Source organism: Entamoeba invadens, assembly GCF_000330505.1.
Source record: "Entamoeba invadens IP1 unplaced genomic scaffold scaff_1105074724629, whole genome shotgun sequence".
In the NCBI taxonomy this organism is placed as follows: Eukaryota; Evosea; order Mastigamoebida; family Endamoebidae; genus Entamoeba; species Entamoeba invadens.
The window spans coordinates 975,389-993,180 of record NW_004440426.1 but is presented as its reverse complement, the minus strand read 5'-3'; the positions used below and the strand labels follow the sequence as shown (position 1 = coordinate 993,180).

Here is a 17,792-nt window from a genome sequence, read left to right as displayed (position 1 = left end):
AAACAGTTGGAACACTTCGAGTAGTGTTAAAACTAATGGTCGTTTTCTTCATCGATTTTGCATTTGAAAGTTCGTCGTTTTTATCTGATCAATTGCAAAAATTTTATTGTGTGTAAGTATAGTTCCTATATAGTTATTGATAGCTCATTTGAAGCCTCCAGAAAACACAACATATCTCAAATAAGATAGCCAAGCAAAAAAGATGTCAAATAGTAAATGTATTAATAAATATTGGTTTTATAAAACTATAATTTGTATTTTTTTTATTCGAGTCTTGTCTTGTTCTTCAAAAAGTTAAAAAATGATTTTTCGTTTTTTTTTATAGGCGGCATTTTTAATTAATAAATCACTTGGTGTTTTTTTTTGTTCTCATGACCAATTATCTTTTTAATGGTTTTATACTTTATAAAAAATATTATTATTTATAGTTTTATAACGGATTTTTTCTTAATCAAAACATCATTTGTAATTTGGAAAAACAGGTTACTCAAAAAAACGATTTGAATAATCCTCACTTCCAGTGCGATTTTTTTGAGGACTTCAAATCAAATTTCTTTTTATTTTTTGGTAAAAATGTTAGATGTTTGTTTATTTTTTAAATTATATTAAAGGCATTTTAGTAATTATGGTTCTTTTTGTTTTTTGTAGATTGAAGCTTTCACAAAATGGCTTTCATTTTTTTGTGGTCTCTTTTTTTCGAGAAATTAGTTTAATTTGCCTTTCAGCTTTCGGTTTTTTACTTATTTTTTAAAGCTGTAAATAATTCATATTTTGGAGTCTCGATCCAAAAGAATGTTTTATACATAAACTATTATTATGGTTTTAATTATTAATTTTGAAATAAATGTTTTTGTTTTAAATTTAACCAAAAAAATAAAATTTTTAAATTAATTATATTAATTAAATACTTATATATATTCTTCTCTAAAATTTAATTAATTTGATTAAGTTGATTAAATTTTTTTACTAAATAAAAAAAAAATCTGATTTTTTTCTTTGTAACTTTTGAATAGTTAAAAACAATTATGATAATTATAATAATAATTTTTTTTCTTTAAATTGTCAATTTTCAACTAAATCAAGAATAGTTGGTTTTTAGTTGTTGTTTGTTTTCACAGTTTGTTGCTTTTCAGAGAGTACTTTAAAAATCGTTTGAATATTTGAAAAAAGTTATCGAGCAACTATTAGTTGTTAATAAAAACGAATCTTTCTTTGTCATTTTGTAATCTCTTCAAACAAACACTTAATCTTTCAACGCTTGATTTTTTGTCGTTTACGTTCACACAAAAAAAGTATTTGAAGTAATCTTGAACATTATAATAGTTCTATATTATTGATTAAATTTTTAAAAAAGCATCTATCATAAATTTAAGACTTGTTTTGTATTATTGTTAATATAAATTAATATAAATTCTTATAACTTACTATTATAAAACTTTATTTATAGAAATAAAAAAAAGAGAAAAAAAAAGAAATAATAAAAAAGATATAAAAGGACGGAACGATGGAGGGTGTTAAAAAAGACCTGAAAGAAATAGCTTTGACGATGATGGATTACGAACTTGACGACCTTGAAGCCACACTTAAAGGCCTTCAGTATAACAAGAGTGAAGTGGAGCAAGTGTGTTGATATACAATCAAAATCACAAAAAAACTGCTATAAATTACTTAAATTGAATTATAAATAATAAACATTGACACACAGGCGATTGACAATTATTCCGAATGGATATCACAAAACATAGAAAAAGAGATGGAAGAAGTGTATAACAAACACTTCGAAGAGAAAGTTGAAATCCCCACGCTTCCTTCTCAAGATGTGGATCCAATCATACAAGAAATAAAAACCACATTATCTTCTCAAATAAGTAACAAAGAACCAACACCTTCCACCATCACATCAGTTTGTTATTATATATTATAGTATTATTTTTTTATAGTATAATACTACTCTATTACTATTCTATTTATTAATAACATATTAATAATATATTAAAAATATAGAAGATAAGCGACCTCTTTGTGGAAGACTTGACTGAAGCAGAATCATTATTTAAAGAACTCAAAGACCATCTTGTTGATTGATTAATTCTATTTTCTATGTTTAATTATAAATAAATATAAGAAACGACTTCCACGATACTAATCATTTTACTAATAAAATAAAACTTTACTTCACCTCTTTTACCCAATCGTCAAATTTAGCAGCTACCACTGCAGCTGCTGGCCGCTTCTCTTGTTCTTCGGCCCAACACTTTTTGGTGACGTCAGCAATTTGTTTACAGACGTCGAGATAAGGGCCTTTGTTTGAGAAATTCCACCTTGGTCTTTCCTTTGTTTGCATCGCTGCTTTGATCATTGGGACTGTCGTAGTTGCTATAAAGGGGGCACTTCCTTGCGACTCCAAAGTGAACCAAATAACGAGACCCAAAGAGTAGACATCCGTTTTAGTCGAAACGACTCTTCCAAACACGATTTCGGGCGCCACCCAAGTGTCCACGCCTCTCGTATGATCGTAAGGTTCTTGGTCTCGTATTGCCAACCCAAAGTCGCACAACACGCAATGTCCCATCTTGACCAACACGTTTTTGGGGCGAATATCTAAATGAATGTACCCGACTCGATGGACGTATTGTACAGCATGACATAGATCTTTCATTAACTGAACAGATTCAGGGACACGAGGGGAGTTTGTTAGTACGTAATTTTCAAGGTCTGAAGGATACCAATCTAAAAAGATGGCGTCTGCTGTTGGAGTCATTCCACACACAGAAACAATATACTCGGACGTACAGTTGTTCAAACATATCAACTCCTTCACAAATTCCTCGGGGTTATTATACCGTTTGACTGCAACGTCCATCCGTAATAACTTTGCTTTATACACTTTGCCTTGTGAACCTTTCGAATGGGGCTCTAGCGTCTTTTCCATCTCAGACCATTGGCGTTCATTAAGTCGATACATTTTTCTTTAAAAGTTTACTACAGGGTTTTCTATTTTTTTATCTTTTCTTTTATTCTCTTTTTCAACACCTTTCTTCGTCTTTTTATTTGCTATTTTTATCGGTATATTTGTGATCGCAATCATTTTTTCCTTCTGTGGTATTGTACAATTATCATAATTAGATGCCGGTATATATAACACTTAGAATATTATATTATTATTATTATTATATTATTATATTATTATATTATTATATTATTATATTATTATATTATAATGATATTCTATTATATATAACAATTATATTATTAAATGTATAGTAACTGAAATACTAAAAATGACACGTAATTATTCCATAGGTTGTTCGAACACCCCTTTCTTATATTTTGATAACAACAGTGCTCCTATTGACCCGAAGTACCCATCATATTCTAAAAATTCTGCTTCGACTTTTCCTTGCGACCAATTCTTGATCATCTCAGTGATTCCTTCCCATACCACTGTGTTCCGAGAAACAAACCCACCAGTGAAATAAATCCTTTTAATTTGATGTGCTTTGGATAACTCATACCCGAGGTGTGCAACACTCCCACATACCATCATCATTAATCCTTGAGCTACATCAGCTTCATTGTATTTGACTCGGGCTTGTCCACTCACCATCTTCTGTACTTTCCCAAAGGAAGACGCCATCATATCAGCATCTAACCCAACACTATCATAACACTTCCCGTAGATATCTTTGACATACAAATCGACGTTCTCGTGTTTCCCCGTCGCTGCAGCTTTCAACATCTCCTCAAACGATTTGAAGTTTGTGAGTAAACAACACAATCCCCAAAACGTCCCTCCACCGATTAAAGACCCACTCACTCGTTCATAATTTTCTAAGTCGTTCACACGTAATATAGATACACCAGAACCTATGTTGACTAATAAATACGGAAAGATGTCTAATGTCTTCGGTTGAAACACTTTTTGATGGTCAAGGTACTTGAAACATAAGTTCTCTTGACAACACAACAAGAGAAAGTTCACACCTAACACTAAACAACGCATTTCATCTTGTTGCTTCACTTCTAAGTCCATCTCAGTTTTTAATAATTCGGCAAATTTGTACGCACCACCACCAGTCACATTCACTAACTGCATGTTCCCAGCTCCGTAGATACTTTTCAATTTAGAAGACTTCGCATATTTGATAAATTCGGGTATTTGGACGGTCGGAAATTTCATGAAACACAACTCGCTTTGGCCGCGCGAGTTCACTGCACGTTATTTAACTTAAAAAAATACTTCTAACGTTCAAGTGTTATTAACATAAATGAATTAATTAAAATATGTACTATTGTTAATCAGTTTATTTTATTGGAAAATGATATAGGTAAAAGCAATTATTAATTTTATTATTAATAATAATTAATAATAATTAATAATATTAACTTATAAATATTGAAGTTAAAAAGCAATAATTGTTATAGTAAATTGAATAGTAAAATATACCAAAGTATCTAATACAAATGTGTATAGATTTTTTTAATTAATTAACAAGAAAAAGTTGACTTAGATGGACAGAAAATAAAATAACATCTTAGGGAAATAAAGTCTAAAATAGAGAGAACAAACCGTTAACTTTTAAGACGGGGTCTGGGTAGAGTTCATAGACGGACATCGCGTTTTCCTCGGGTTGGACGAATTGTGGCAACTCAATGTCTGTGTTAGCCGGGATCCAAAACACAATTTTAGTCATGGTTCCGCCGATGTCTGCGGAGAGAGGAGCTGTACGACGTTTCTCCCCACCGAGTGGGAGAGGGCTCTGTGATTTCATCATATTCAATAACTGCGTGGAGTACTCACAATCACTTTCTGGCGTAGTTGATCCGTTTGACATGTTTGATTTCGCGAGTTATAGGGTATTCCAGAATACTTTTTCTTCTTGTTTCCACTTAACTTTTTGTTGTAATACCCCGATTTTTTAAGTTAATTTAATATAATTTTAATCAAAAAATTAATTCAAGTTTTCTAGAGAAAAAAGATACATTGACTAGTTATATGAGTGGGTTTGTACTTTAGTTCTTTTTACTATTATGTGATATGTGGGTTTCGTTGTGGAGAATTCAATTCTTTAATAACTTTTCAAATAATTGATTTTATTTTAATAGTTTTATAATTATTGTTTAGTTTTTTGTCAAAAAGTAAATATTGTTGGAACAAAACTAATCACTGGAAACTTTTTTTTATTGAAGCGAGAAATCCACACCATTTCAACAACTATTCTTATTGAACAATAGTAATTTTACTAATATTATACTATTTTATATCTCTCTTAATACAAAATAAAACAAACAATCAGAAGATAATTTTTTTATAACAAATAAAAGTTCAATTTAAATAAATTTTTAATTAGTTTATACTATAAAAATTAATAGTAAATATTAATCTATAGTTTTAAATGGACTTTTTTGTTTTTTTCAATTTTTTGAATAAAAAAATAAATAAATTTATAATACTTTTTAATAGGAAAAAAATGAATAAAAATAAATTGCAATATGGATAATAAATGTATCATTGTTATCTCTTCTTTAATGTTCTAAACATTTGTATTCAGAATTTAAGATGTGATGAATTGTTTTTAAATTTGGCAAAATTGTAGAGTAAAAAACAATAATTAATTTTTCAGTCGAGATATGAATATTTCTTATTGAAATAAGTAAAATATAAAAATATTTACTATTTTTTATTAAAAAAAACGTGGACATAATTTTTTTGGACACAAAAAATAAAAATTCCTATTTAACAAATTTCATGTTTTTAAAAAGCATTAAAAACTCCATTTTTTGTTTTCAAATATGAAAAGAACAGATTACGAATAATCACATTAATCATAATACATGTACCAAATTCATTAATTTGTTATATTATACTGTATAATACTTAAAATGGATTCTTTCAACCGAACAATCAAGAAAACAATTCAAACAAGAAACGAACAAATCAGTCAATGCTTGAAGATACGCCCCCCACCAAGAAGTCCAAAGTGATCAAAGGATTTTTGATTGGCCAAATTTTGAGTGTAATCAACGCAACTACATATGCAATGACAAATTATTTAGGTCAGACGACCATGACGGGGAGTGCGATCTTTCAAGCGATATCCGTGTATTGGGCATTACCTATTCCTCTTTTTATTTTATCCTTATTCTACAGTACTGAGGCTATCGTTGACTTTTTGCGCTCTGTTAAAGTGAAAATCGCGCTCTCGATTACTCTCATTGACATAACTGCGACAGTATGTATGATCATAGGTATTCAGAAGACAACAGTAGTGTCTTCTGAATTGATTAGTGTCTGTGGCATTCCTTTTGTCATCATTTTGTCGTATTTCATCTTACACAAAACGTTCTCCATTTCCCAACTCTTCTCCGCTGGCTTTGCCGTTCTTGGGTTCATTTTAGTCTCCATCGGCGATGTTCAAAAGTCCTCAACGCAGTTAGTTGGCGATGTTTTGTGTTTAGTCTCAACTATTCTTTACTCGGTCTCTAACACTTTACAAGAGCTCACAATTAACATGGAGTCCCCTTTTAGTTGTATGAACTATATTATATTACTTGGAATGTATGGTCCCTTCCTCTCACTTCCTTTCGCACTCTTATTCTTCGTGTTCCCAATCAACTTCAATTTATCCCCGACACAAATCGCAGTCTTTGCTACCTACCCTTTCCTTCAAGTCGTTATCTATTCCTCAATCGCTCTTGTTATTAAAACAACATCAGCGGCTTTTTTTAATGTGTCGAATCTGACTTCCTCAATATATGGACTCTTCTACGACTTGTTCTTGTTTAATGTCAAACCAAATGCTCTGGCTATCGTCGGCGCGGTATTCATATTCATCTCGGTCTTCTTGTTCTCTTTCTTTGAATGTCGATGATTCATTTTCAAGTTCAGATGGGTATTATACAGTTCTAATTTCCAAATGAATGATGTTTCAATGATTCGAATAATTCAAATGAAAGATTCTTTTTCTAATTTAGTCTGTTTTTATAATATAATTATTATAATATAACATTATTTTATTATTTAAAGCTTATTATACTATTTTAATATGTTTTTTTAGCCAATACAATAAAAAATAAAAATGTTTAGTTTGATGATAGAATAGAAGATAACAAATAAAAAAAAACAATTCCCAAAAGTGAGAGATTTGTGATAGAAATACCGGAATAACTGCATATATAGGAAGTCACATTCCAAGTCTAAAACTTGGAATGTGCTTAAAAATCATACTATCAAACGATGCTAAGGTATTTTATATTTTTCTTTCTAACGTTCGGGGTGTCATTTTCGCAGCCTGTGGAGGTTGCGAGTGCAGCGAACGGATGGATGACGTCGTTAACGCGAAAGGCAACATCGATCGACAAAATGAAGTTGAAAGAAACAACAGACTCAAAGTACAATCGGTACAATAAAGTGGAGGACATGTACGACGACGCAACGGCACGTGCCAGAGTTTATGAAAAGGACATGGCGAAACGCGATAAAGAACAGATCAAAGCGCGTGACACGTACCGAAAAAAAGCGAATGAGTGGAGCAATAAATGGGTGAAGACTGACGTTAACGGACAGTGGAGCGGGAAGAATTTTGGATCGGAAACACGAGACAATTTTGGTGAGAGAGTGGGGAAGCTCACGACGAAGAAAGTCGACGTGTTGAAGCAAAAAGGAGGTCCAATGAACACACCATCAGCAGAAAAGTCGAAATTGTTTTCAAAACCACACATAGCAGAGGGTTGGAAAACACTTGGAGGAGCTCTTGAGAAGAAAGAACAAGCAAATAACACTAATGTGAATGCCAACACCAACGCGACTGTAAGTGCGAGTGCCAATTCGAGTGCGAATGCTAATAATACCACAACCACAAACGGAACAACCACAAACAATAATGCAAACAACTCGTTGAACAATACCACAAACACTGGATTGAATGGAAGTACAAGTCCCAATGTTAGTTCTTCAAATGTTACAACACCAACTGTCGCTAGTTTGAATGTGAGTTCAAATGTTAAAAGTCCGAGTTTAAATGGCGTGAACGTAACAGGAGGACTAAGTCCGAGTGGTTCAACTCAAGTCATGTCTAATTCACCAACTTCGGGAATAAAGAATGGTGGTACAAGTGGTTCAACGCAGAATGGACTCTTCGTAAGTGGTTCAGCCATGTCGTCATTACCAAGTGGGACATCTCCAAGTGTTAACCCCTCCCTTCCGGGTGTGGGAGGGGTTAACACTTTTTTAAGCAAACAAAACGGCCAACCACAAGGTGACCAAGCATTAACAATTGCAATGGACAGGAGTGGTAAACTTGCGGGCATTGAAGAAGCTAAAAAAGCCGAGTTACTTGGGTATGCGAACCAGAAGCGCATATCAGACGCGCAGAAAGGCATTATCGAAGGAAAAATGAGTAAGTTGTACTCGGACTACCAGAAAAAGTTCTTTCCTTATCAAAAGGTCCGACCACTTGCAAGTGGATTTGTCAACAACGCTCCGAAGATACGCTTCCACCGCACTGTTAAACAGCACTACATCAACAAAGCACGTGCTAAAAGTTTGTTGGAACGAATGAAAATGGCACGAAAGAAAATGTCATTAAATGCTGATAATTCTGATTATTATAAGACTGAGATAGATTGGAAAAGTGATGAGAAATTGAACGCCTTTTTGAGCAACGATGACTGGAAAAACTCGATTGAAGAACGGTACAGAAAAGAGAAGGAAGAAATCCAAAAATCAAAGGAGAAAGAATTCCAAAACGGCGAAGTCGAGATTGACACGTTGAGGCGAGATGAGAGGATGCACCTCGACAGTATAAAGGAGAGTGTAAGAAAGGCGGAACAAGAGTTGCAGAAAAGGGCTGAAAAATTGAGAAACGCACTGGCTGAAGAACGAAAAGTCAACGAAAAAAGGACTTTAGAAGTGCTTAGACAAAAGGACGAGGAATTCCAAAGAAAGAAAGAAGAGATGAAAAGAGAGTTTAAGAAGGTGATGGAGAGTGCTTTCGATGAGATGCAAAGGAAGGCATTGAGGAAATGGGGTGCTGGAGGCAATTCCGACTCGGAAGACTTGAAAAGACTTAAAGAAGCAAGTGGGAGAGTCTTGAAACAGCTCAAAGAAAAAAAATACGTGAGCTTGGTAAATCAATCGTAATGTCTTTGTTTTTTATTGATATAAAAGTTCGATGCAATACATCAAACGCATTTTTAATTGTTTTAATTGAATTTTTTTCTTTTTAAGGTTTTTAGTCTTCTCCCGTTAACCATATTATATAGTTTAACAATTAAAAATGTATAATTTTTTGGTAGAACCGGTCAATGATCCACAAATCTGTCTTGTGTAACAAAGACAAAAAATAAAGATAAAAAATAAAAACAAATAATAAGAACAACTATAAAATATAGTAAAAATAATAGTACCCGACCAAAAAAAACGCGAAAAAAACAAAGTTAATATATCGATCCTCAGGGGTAATAAAATAGAAAAGATGATGTTAGTCTTTAAGCTAATAATATACTAATGAACTCCGAAGAACTTAGCACTGAACACAAAACTATGAAACATTTTCATGTGTGAAAAACGCTAATTAAAACACAAAAAAAGAATCAAATAAGAAGGAACTTGAAACAAAAACACGTATGGATGTGAAAGATCAGTACAAATTTGTCGTCGTCCAGTCTCATAACAACCTCGACGCATTTCCTCAAGACGTTCTTGAAAAGGCTGAAACACTAGTTACATTAAATTTGTTTTGTAATGCTATTACAGTTTGTTATCTTCTATCGAATTTACTATTTAACGATATACAACGTAACTAATTAATAGGTCATTCCAGATTTCACTTTTCCTCTCTTAGAAAATCTCACGATCGCTTCAAACAAAATCACTCACTTCACTGAAGACAACATCAGGCAATTCCCAAAACTCAAAAAAGTCGACGCGTCTCAAAATCTTCTCAAAGAAATTGGCGCGTTCAAATCATTCACATCTCTCACTCATATCGATTTAACACAAAATCAGATCTCCGACGTCACACCACTCACCAATTCTTTCAATCTTGTGTTCTTAAGTCTTTCATTAAATAAGCTTCAATGTATTCCTCGGGAGTTTTCCCGTCTTTCCAATTTGCAAACCGTTTGTTATATTCTAATAGTACTTTTACTATATAGTATTATACTAATTATTATAATTTGATTATAATAGAATATACTATATTGTGACATATTAATTGTATAGCTCGAACTCGATAACAACGAGTTCACCCATTTTCCAATCGAAGTCTGTGCGTGCCCTTTACAAACATTAAGTCTGAATGGAAACTCTATAAGAGAGATACCTCAAGACGTCCAACAACTGAGTTGTATTCAAATGCTGTCGTTCACGTTTAATCATATCACTACACTTCCGTCTTTCTTATCGAATATGACGAGTCTCATTTCACTTGATTTTGATCACAACCCATTGACATCTTTGGATTTAATTAACAGCCCCAGTATTAGAGACTTAATATTGAGTGACTTGAAATTGGATATCCTTTCCCTTCACGAGTTTGTGTCACTGACTCGATTAAGAGTCTTTGCGGGGGCTGTCAAGCAAGTCTACGAACTTCCTCCAATCAAATGTTTAGTGATGGAGAATTTGGGTATCGAGTGTATTAAGTCGATCCCACAATGCACAATGTTGTCGTTAGAAAACAACGCATTGACATCTATCCCATCACTCAACTCGGAAATTTGCTCGTTAAATTTGAAGAACAATATGTTGACGAAGTTGCCGGACGTCTTCCCCAATTTGGAGGTCCTTAATGTGACACAAAATTTCATTTCAGAGCTCCCGACGTTATACACAAATCTCCAGTCGTTGTTTTTGGGGTGTAATGAATTCACTGAATTTCCACGGCCGATACTCCGATTAGAGGGGTTGAAGCACTTAGATCTGTCACACAACAAACTCACGGAGATACCGAGTGCTATCAGTAAGTTGACTGAATTGCAGCAACTCAAATTTTCATTCAACTACTTGTGCTACACTCCCAGTGAGTTGTCTGTGCTTGGGAATTTGCGGTTACTCAATTTGAGTCATAATCGACTGTATCAGATCCCACACAGACTCTCGATTAAATTACGAACACTTCTGGTCAGTTCGAATCGAATCATCGCACTCCCAACAACACTGTCTTTGATGTCTTTAGTCGAACTTGATGTCAGTTGTAACCAATTGATATGTATCGACTGCTTGTCATCTATTAAGACATTAGAAGACGTGAACTGCAGTTATAATGATATCAACAACATTCCAAAGAACGTGTTTTCCTTTGTGAATTTGAAGCGATTCACTATCGTCGGCAAACGGTTTAAGATCGAGCAGAGCATGAGGAAGGCGGTGATGAATGTGACTTTTAAGAAAGGGTGTGAATTAGTGACGATGCCGATTAAGAAGAGTAATTTCAGTACGTATAAGCGTGACGATCGGGAGACGACTGTAATTCAGAAGAAGTGTTTAAAGAGTCGAAGTGAATCGTTTGGGGTATCTGAGTGTAAAGGGAATCGTGAACGGATGGAGGATTATGTGACCTTAATAGAGAATTATCGAGGAGTTGGGGAGAGTTTAGTAGTCTTATGTGATGGTCATGGTGGGTCTGATGCCTCATTCATTTGTTCAACCCGCTACAGTGAAGTCTTTGGGAAGAAGTATGAAGCCATAATAGATATTGATACGAGTGATACATCCTTTGAAAAGAGTATGAAACGAATTATAGAGCAAAGTTATATGGAAGTGAATGAAGAGATAATAAAGTGTTCTGGCGATGGGACGACTTGTCTAACTGCATTTTTGACTGACGAGAGATACATTATAAGTAATGTCGGCGACTGTCGAGCGCTTTTAATACGTGAGAATGAGATGGTTGAAATTACTAAAGACCATCGAGCAACGGCACCAGAAGAATATCAAAGAGTGAAAGACAATGGGGGGTTCATTAAGAATGATAGAACTAATGGCGTCTTAATGGTGTCTAGATCACTCGGGGATGTCAAGATACAACCAACAGTTACGCCACTCCCTGACGTCTTTTTTATTCAGAAGAACACGTTGGATAGATTCTTAGTCTTGGCTTGCGACGGAGTCTTCGATTTCTTAAGTAACGAAACTGTCTGCGAAATAGTCAGAAAAAGAAAACTGTGCCAGCCGTATGTGATCGCTGCGGCTATCAGAGACTGCGCGCTCGCCGCAGATGGAAGGGACAACGTCACATGTGTCGTTTGTAAACTTTAATATGTGTTTTAATGTATTTGTTATTAAAAATGTTATTAATAACAAAAAATTGGTTTCAAAATGTTATTCATTTTTTTTGATTGTTTTTATTTTTATAAAAGTGTCGGAACGTGATGGAGTTTCCCATGATTTGTTGGAAAAAATCGGCGCACTAAAAAAAACGGTCATATAGAAGCAACTAGAAAATAAATATTGAGTTTTAACAAAGACTTGAAACTAGAAGAAAACTATAAAGAAGTTTTAACTAAAAAATCAACGTCAAAAATCAGCACCGAAAAAAAATGAGGTTTGTAAAAAAATAGAAAAAACAAAAAACTCAAAAATGTGATAATTAACAATATAGTAAAATAATAGTAAATAATAATACTTGAACAGAATCTTTAAATAAAGTTTGAAGTTTTTATAAAAAAGAAATGGTTGATTTATTAAATTCTTGCACCTCCCCATAAATTAGCGTTAGAGCTTTGCGTATTTTGAGTTTTTTTTATGGAAGACCAATTTGGCCACCAAAATATGAGAAACAAGAAAAACTATTTTGACGTTTAAATTGATTTAACCCTAGAAAGTCGTTTCGATGGTAAATTAATTATAAATATATAGTTAGTTATTCACATTTTTGAGAAGATGAGAAGAAAATTGCAATCCCGAGAGAGAGTGTGGAATGAGAGCAAATAAGAAGGCCCAATTCGAATAAATTTTTGTTGAAAAACTGTGACTGAAACTACAAATTGATTGTGATGGAGGACTTTGCGAAAAAGCCACGTTCGAAGACGAACACTTTGTCGCAAAAGGAACTGAAGCAGGAGAGCAAAAGTTGGGAAGCCATTCAACAATCCCTTTTAATATACCTTCTGATTGAGAACGGATACTCCATCACAATAGAACGGCCAGACAAATTTGCTCACCTCTCAAAGCACTTCTTTGTCGTCACAAACGTCAGAAAGGGCTTTGTCGACATCAACTTCGCAGAAGAAGTCTCTTGCACGTGTCAGTCGATGCTGAAGAAGGATGCAACGACCGACCAATCAAAACAACTCAAGAGACACTTCGACAAGTCCAGAGCATCGCTTTGTGTTAATATGTTGATTGATTTAACACAGAAGTACGGATACGACTTTACCATCAGAGGGACTAGAAGTTCAATCTACACTATTAAGATGGAAAAGTTCTGCGAGATCTCAAAGAACGGGAAAGTGCTCTACGCAAAAGACGACATCGCAAGAGTCGGTGGGAAAGTCAATGATTCCCTCAGAGAGATTTGTATCGACGCAAGTGGAAGACAAACCGTTGAAGTGTCATACAGGGATTTGAAGAAAATCGAGGATGAGGAGAACTCAGTCACCTTCGAAGAAATTGTTTCGCGGTCTACTTCGCGTGGAGAAATAATTGACAGACCACTCAGCCCTATTTCAGCCTTTAAAAGAGTTGAAATGGGAAGAAATTATTTCGTCCTCTAATAATTTCGGTTGTATTGTTAAAGCTTTTATGTTTATTTTTGGTAGATAATAATGAAATAAATTTAATCATTCCAAGTCACACGTGAGAGGTGAATTGAAGAAGAAATTTACTAGAAAATGAATTACTCTTTCACATTGATTCTGAACACGTGAATACCGAGGAAGGTCGAGAAGGATATGATCACCTCGATGATCAGAGTTGAGTCGATTGCGATTGCGAACAGGAGCATCGTGAATGTCGAGAAGTTGAATATCACAGAAGGAAGTCCGAGTGCGTACAGTATTGTGTTGATTGTGAACACGACGAAGAGGAATAACAGAGTGTGGTATTGTTGGACAGGCTCTTTCAATATTCTGTGAACGATGAGTCGTTGTGTGACGTAAGCGTTCAAAAAGATTAAGAGCAATACAATCAAGTGGAAGTGTTCGACCAAGAAGTGTTTAGGAAAGAGGAGTACATTGATACAAGCACAGACGTAGAAGATCGCATAAGGTGTTCCATTATAAAGTGCACTAATGAATGAGCATTGGTTAGTTGAATGAATATGTGACACAGTTGATTGTACGTAGAATACAACAGCAATGAAACAGAAGAGTATGATACAGACCATCGCATAGCTTTTAACGGTGATACTAAAGATACTGACATTAATGATTTGTGGGTACAACACGTAGATATCCAACCCAAAAATAGTGAGTAACTGTAATTCCGTTGGGTTAAAGACGTATCCCAATATCAAAGTGTTTGTGTGGTACTCTTCCCAATGACTCATATAAAACACGGCGAGGAGTTGAATCAATAAAATGAGTTGAATTCGTGTCTCGAATTTGAATATTGTGACGATGATCAGCGCAAAGATCCCCATCATGAACGTGTCTACGCCATGGTCAAACAACTCTCCAAGTGGCGACCCATTCTTTGTTCTTCGCGCTTGTTTGCCGTCCAAGTTATCCGCCGTTTGGTACAAAAACATGAGGAGCCCTGACATCACCACAGTGAACGTCGAGACGTCCTCTTGTCCTGTTGGACTGTCAAAGAAAAAGAGAAAGTGTGCCAAAAACATGAATATCCCGCCAATTAGTGTTATCACGTTCGGCGCAATAGTAGGGGGAATAACATACTTCAGTAACGGTTCCCAGAAGTATGGGGACAAAATATAGTTAGCACACAAAGATAAGTCGACTCCGCTATATTTGTACAGGCTGAGATTCTCAAGACTACTCTTCTTGATGAACATGTTCTGATTTTAAAGTTTGAACTCCTCTCATTTCACTAAAGTAAATCACTCCATCCATTCTGGCATTTTATATAGGAACGAAGCAAGGGCGAATCTCGTATTCGTTTCTGCTTACTATTGTCTTTGGTTTCATTTCTTATTAATATACTATACAAACAATATATCTATCTCGTTGTCTAGTTATGGACTATTTATGGTTAATTATTAGTTATTTATGATTTTAACACATTTAATTGGCATTTTTTCGCTTCTAGTGCATTAGATAGTTATCAAATTGAATAAAATTAATTAAAATACAATATATTAATTATAAACTATATTTAATACTATCAAAAGAAAAAAAATGCCGTTGATACATGTAGAAGTACAATTTATAGTAATATTGTTCTATCATTCTACCACCAAGAAATGGCTTGTAAAATATGCCGAATAAACCATATGCAAAAAAAAACTATTATTTATTATTAAAATATAATTATAGATAATAATTAATTATTCTAGTTATTTTTATAGTTTAAATATAGTAATTACAATAAACCATAGATTATACATAATACAATGAATTAGACTCTATTTCTTCTCGACTGACGAGAACCGCATCTGTGAGAAACTTGGGAGGAGAGAAAATCTGTATATTCCATTGACTTTCAGTAGACGTGTGACGCGGTTTTCAGCCTTTTTTGAGTTGACCACTATATCGAAAATGTCGTCGATCATCACTTTGTTGATGTTGAAGAATCCATGTCTCGCTTCGTTGATGTTTCTATCGAGCTCTGACGTGTCGATGATATCAATGTTTTCTAAAACAACGCCATTTGACATCAAAGGCGTGATATTTGCTCCCAGTCGATTTTTCTTTGTCAAGAAATTGCTCACGGACAATGCAGAGTCTCTTTGATCTGCATAAATAGTGACGTGTTCGCACCGTTCTTTGAGTTCATTATAGTCATCGACAAAGGTGTCTACTTCGTAGTCTGAATTTAGCAGAATTAGATTCGCAAATTTCATTCGTTGAGTGTCTCTCTCGACACTCTTCTCGTCGTCGTTCTCACTGACTTCCGAATTCGACTCGTTTCTCTTCTTTTCGACTTTTTCAAACAGCGTCTGGACAAGCAGATAACTCTGCATGAAGAATTTCGACCCCAAAGAGTGGCACATGATATGTATTCTCTTCACTCCCGCGTTCTCAAGGGACTTCAAGAAGTTATAAAAGTCTCTATGTTGGTTTCTATCACACGCGTTATTAGCAGCACAGTAATAACACGCCGCATTCTGTGATGATGGCCAATTGAATACAAACGGGACGATATGTTGAGGAAAGTTACCTAAAGCAAGCATCTGTCCCATTCTTCTTAAAGCGTCATAGAGAGTGTGATCCAACCCATGAATGAATAACAGAGCCTCTATATTGCCTTCTGAAATCGACTCTGCGAGAGATATCCAATGGCTATCTACGCTCAATGCACTCTTCGACTTATTTACTGTCACTACAACTTCTTTGCGCTTCTTTTGATCTTTAGTCGAGTACCCCGGGAGGTACAAACACTTCTCATTTTGGTCTACAAAAACATTAATTGCTGTGACGGGCGCATTTTCGTCCAAGTGGAAGTACAAGTGCTTTTTAATGATTTGGTCGACACAGAAACACATGCGCTTGGGGCATGAACACTCAACCTTTTCTTGTATGTAATTGACTAAAGGATAGTTCATATAGAACTCCCCAGAGACACAACACTCGACACTGGCAACTCCATACCCCAATTTCGTCTTTTCGATGAATAATTTCCCGCCAGCATTCGACGCAAAAATGATCCGAATGGACTTGAAAATGTTCGGCGTTTTACTCTCAACCGACTTGAAAGGACCGACTGGAATACCCAAATCAAAATAGCCGTCTAAGTGTTCTCCATGGAACGAGTTGTCCACCCACGTCCCAAATCCACTCATTTTATTTAAATTGTGCTGGTCTAACTGTTTAATCATAAAAATGATCTTTCCGTTCTCAAACTCGTACTTCGTCTGTTGTGTCGTCTTCGACACAACTTTCTTGGTGGTATACCTCAGCGCTGTGATTCGTGAAAGAATGTACTTTTGGACAAATGGCATCAGATATTTATGGAAGAGGGTTATCACAACAATCAACGTAAAGAGGCCAATAATGAAGTAGAACCACCCCGTCTCGTTCACGTCCGGTTTATTTCTGTCGTTCTGGACAATGACGATGTTCCGCGTTAATGTGTAGATATAGACAAACGCGTACAATATCCCGGTGAAGTAAATGATATTTGAAATCCCGTAATGGAGTGCTTGGATGAAGAGAAACGAGAACAAAAAAGTGATGACGTAGTACTCGTAATAATTCGTGAAAAGTTTGAGTCGTAACATATTCACGTCCAAATACAAAAAATCCAAAAAGAGGACAAAACTCAAAACAGAAAGAGTCAAGTGGGACTGTGTCATGTCTTTCCCCGCGTTCTTCTTTCGCTCCTTCTTCCGACTCATCATGTAATCATACACTTTCTTTAAGTTCTCCTTCTCTTCCTCGAAGATGGGATAGTCCTCAAACGTCTCCAAATCAATCAACTGAACGTCAGTGGCTTCACACGAAAAGTCAAATTCAGAGTCCGTTCGCGTGTTCGAGAATTCAGGAGACTTGGAGTCACGAAAGAGGTTTGGTCGTGGCCCGTCTTCGGTGAAGTAAAAGTCACCCGATGGGTTTTCTGTAAAACTTTCATTGGGATCATATGAAGCTATCATCGGTGATACTTCCTTTTTTAACACTACCGTCTTCCGCTTAAATATAGCAGATTCAGGAAGGTTTTCGTATGACTCGAT

At 35.0% G+C, this 17,792-nt stretch overlaps 10 protein-coding genes across 10 annotated transcripts; 5 read left to right on the top strand and 5 right to left on the bottom strand.

Annotated features, from left to right (window-relative positions):
* Nucleotides 1-15: 15 nt before the first annotated feature.
* On the bottom strand, nt 16-52 carry EIN_025680 (Hypothetical protein; the record flags this gene model as incomplete). The annotated part of the gene is made up of 1 exon (XM_004257462.1): nt 16-52. A coding segment is annotated over one exon (37 nt), but the record flags the coding sequence as incomplete, so codon positions are not given.
* A 1,452-nt stretch (nt 53-1,504) lies between these two features.
* Nucleotides 1,505-2,085, top strand: EIN_025670 (hypothetical protein; the record flags this gene model as incomplete). Its single annotated transcript, XM_004257461.1, has 3 exons — nt 1,505-1,621; nt 1,706-1,903; nt 2,005-2,085. The coding sequence occupies 3 exons, from the start codon at nt 1,505-1,507 to the stop codon at nt 2,083-2,085; spliced, it is 396 nt and encodes a 131-aa protein (XP_004257509.1).
* Nucleotides 2,086-2,170: 85 nt separating this feature from the next.
* EIN_025660 (serine/threonine protein kinase HT1, putative) lies at nt 2,171-2,965 on the bottom strand (the record flags this gene model as incomplete). Its single annotated transcript, XM_004257460.1, has 1 exon — nt 2,171-2,965. The coding sequence occupies one exon, from the start codon at nt 2,963-2,965 to the stop codon at nt 2,171-2,173; it is 795 nt and encodes a 264-aa protein (XP_004257508.1).
* A 327-nt stretch (nt 2,966-3,292) lies between these two features.
* On the bottom strand, nt 3,293-4,835 carry EIN_025650 (pantothenate kinase, putative; the record flags this gene model as incomplete). Its single annotated transcript, XM_004257459.1, has 2 exons — nt 3,293-4,212; nt 4,571-4,835. 2 exons carry the CDS (start codon nt 4,833-4,835, stop codon nt 3,293-3,295), a joined length of 1,185 nt encoding a protein of 394 aa, XP_004257507.1.
* A 1,110-nt stretch (nt 4,836-5,945) lies between these two features.
* EIN_025640 (hypothetical protein) lies at nt 5,946-6,872 on the top strand (the record flags this gene model as incomplete). The annotated part of the gene is made up of 1 exon (XM_004257458.1): nt 5,946-6,872. One exon carries the CDS (start codon nt 5,946-5,948, stop codon nt 6,870-6,872), a length of 927 nt encoding a protein of 308 aa, XP_004257506.1.
* Nucleotides 6,873-7,237: 365 nt separating this feature from the next.
* Nucleotides 7,238-9,142, top strand: EIN_025630 (hypothetical protein; the record flags this gene model as incomplete). The annotated part of the gene is made up of 1 exon (XM_004257457.1): nt 7,238-9,142. The coding sequence occupies one exon, from the start codon at nt 7,238-7,240 to the stop codon at nt 9,140-9,142; it is 1,905 nt and encodes a 634-aa protein (XP_004257505.1).
* Nucleotides 9,143-9,627: 485 nt separating this feature from the next.
* On the top strand, nt 9,628-12,262 carry EIN_025620 (PH domain leucine-rich repeat-containing protein phosphatase, putative; the record flags this gene model as incomplete). The annotated part of the gene is made up of 3 exons (XM_004257456.1): nt 9,628-9,756; nt 9,815-10,123; nt 10,226-12,262. The coding sequence occupies 3 exons, from the start codon at nt 9,628-9,630 to the stop codon at nt 12,260-12,262; spliced, it is 2,475 nt and encodes an 824-aa protein (XP_004257504.1).
* Nucleotides 12,263-12,999: 737 nt separating this feature from the next.
* EIN_025610 (hypothetical protein) lies at nt 13,000-13,719 on the top strand (the record flags this gene model as incomplete). The annotated part of the gene is made up of 1 exon (XM_004257455.1): nt 13,000-13,719. One exon carries the CDS (start codon nt 13,000-13,002, stop codon nt 13,717-13,719), a length of 720 nt encoding a protein of 239 aa, XP_004257503.1.
* A 122-nt stretch (nt 13,720-13,841) lies between these two features.
* Nucleotides 13,842-14,957, bottom strand: EIN_025600 (choline/ethanolaminephosphotransferase, putative; the record flags this gene model as incomplete). Its single annotated transcript, XM_004257454.1, has 1 exon — nt 13,842-14,957. The coding sequence occupies one exon, from the start codon at nt 14,955-14,957 to the stop codon at nt 13,842-13,844; it is 1,116 nt and encodes a 371-aa protein (XP_004257502.1).
* Nucleotides 14,958-15,527: 570 nt separating this feature from the next.
* EIN_025590 (hypothetical protein) lies at nt 15,528-17,714 on the bottom strand (the record flags this gene model as incomplete). The annotated part of the gene is made up of 1 exon (XM_004257453.1): nt 15,528-17,714. One exon carries the CDS (start codon nt 17,712-17,714, stop codon nt 15,528-15,530), a length of 2,187 nt encoding a protein of 728 aa, XP_004257501.1.
* Nucleotides 17,715-17,792: the final 78 nt, after the last annotated feature.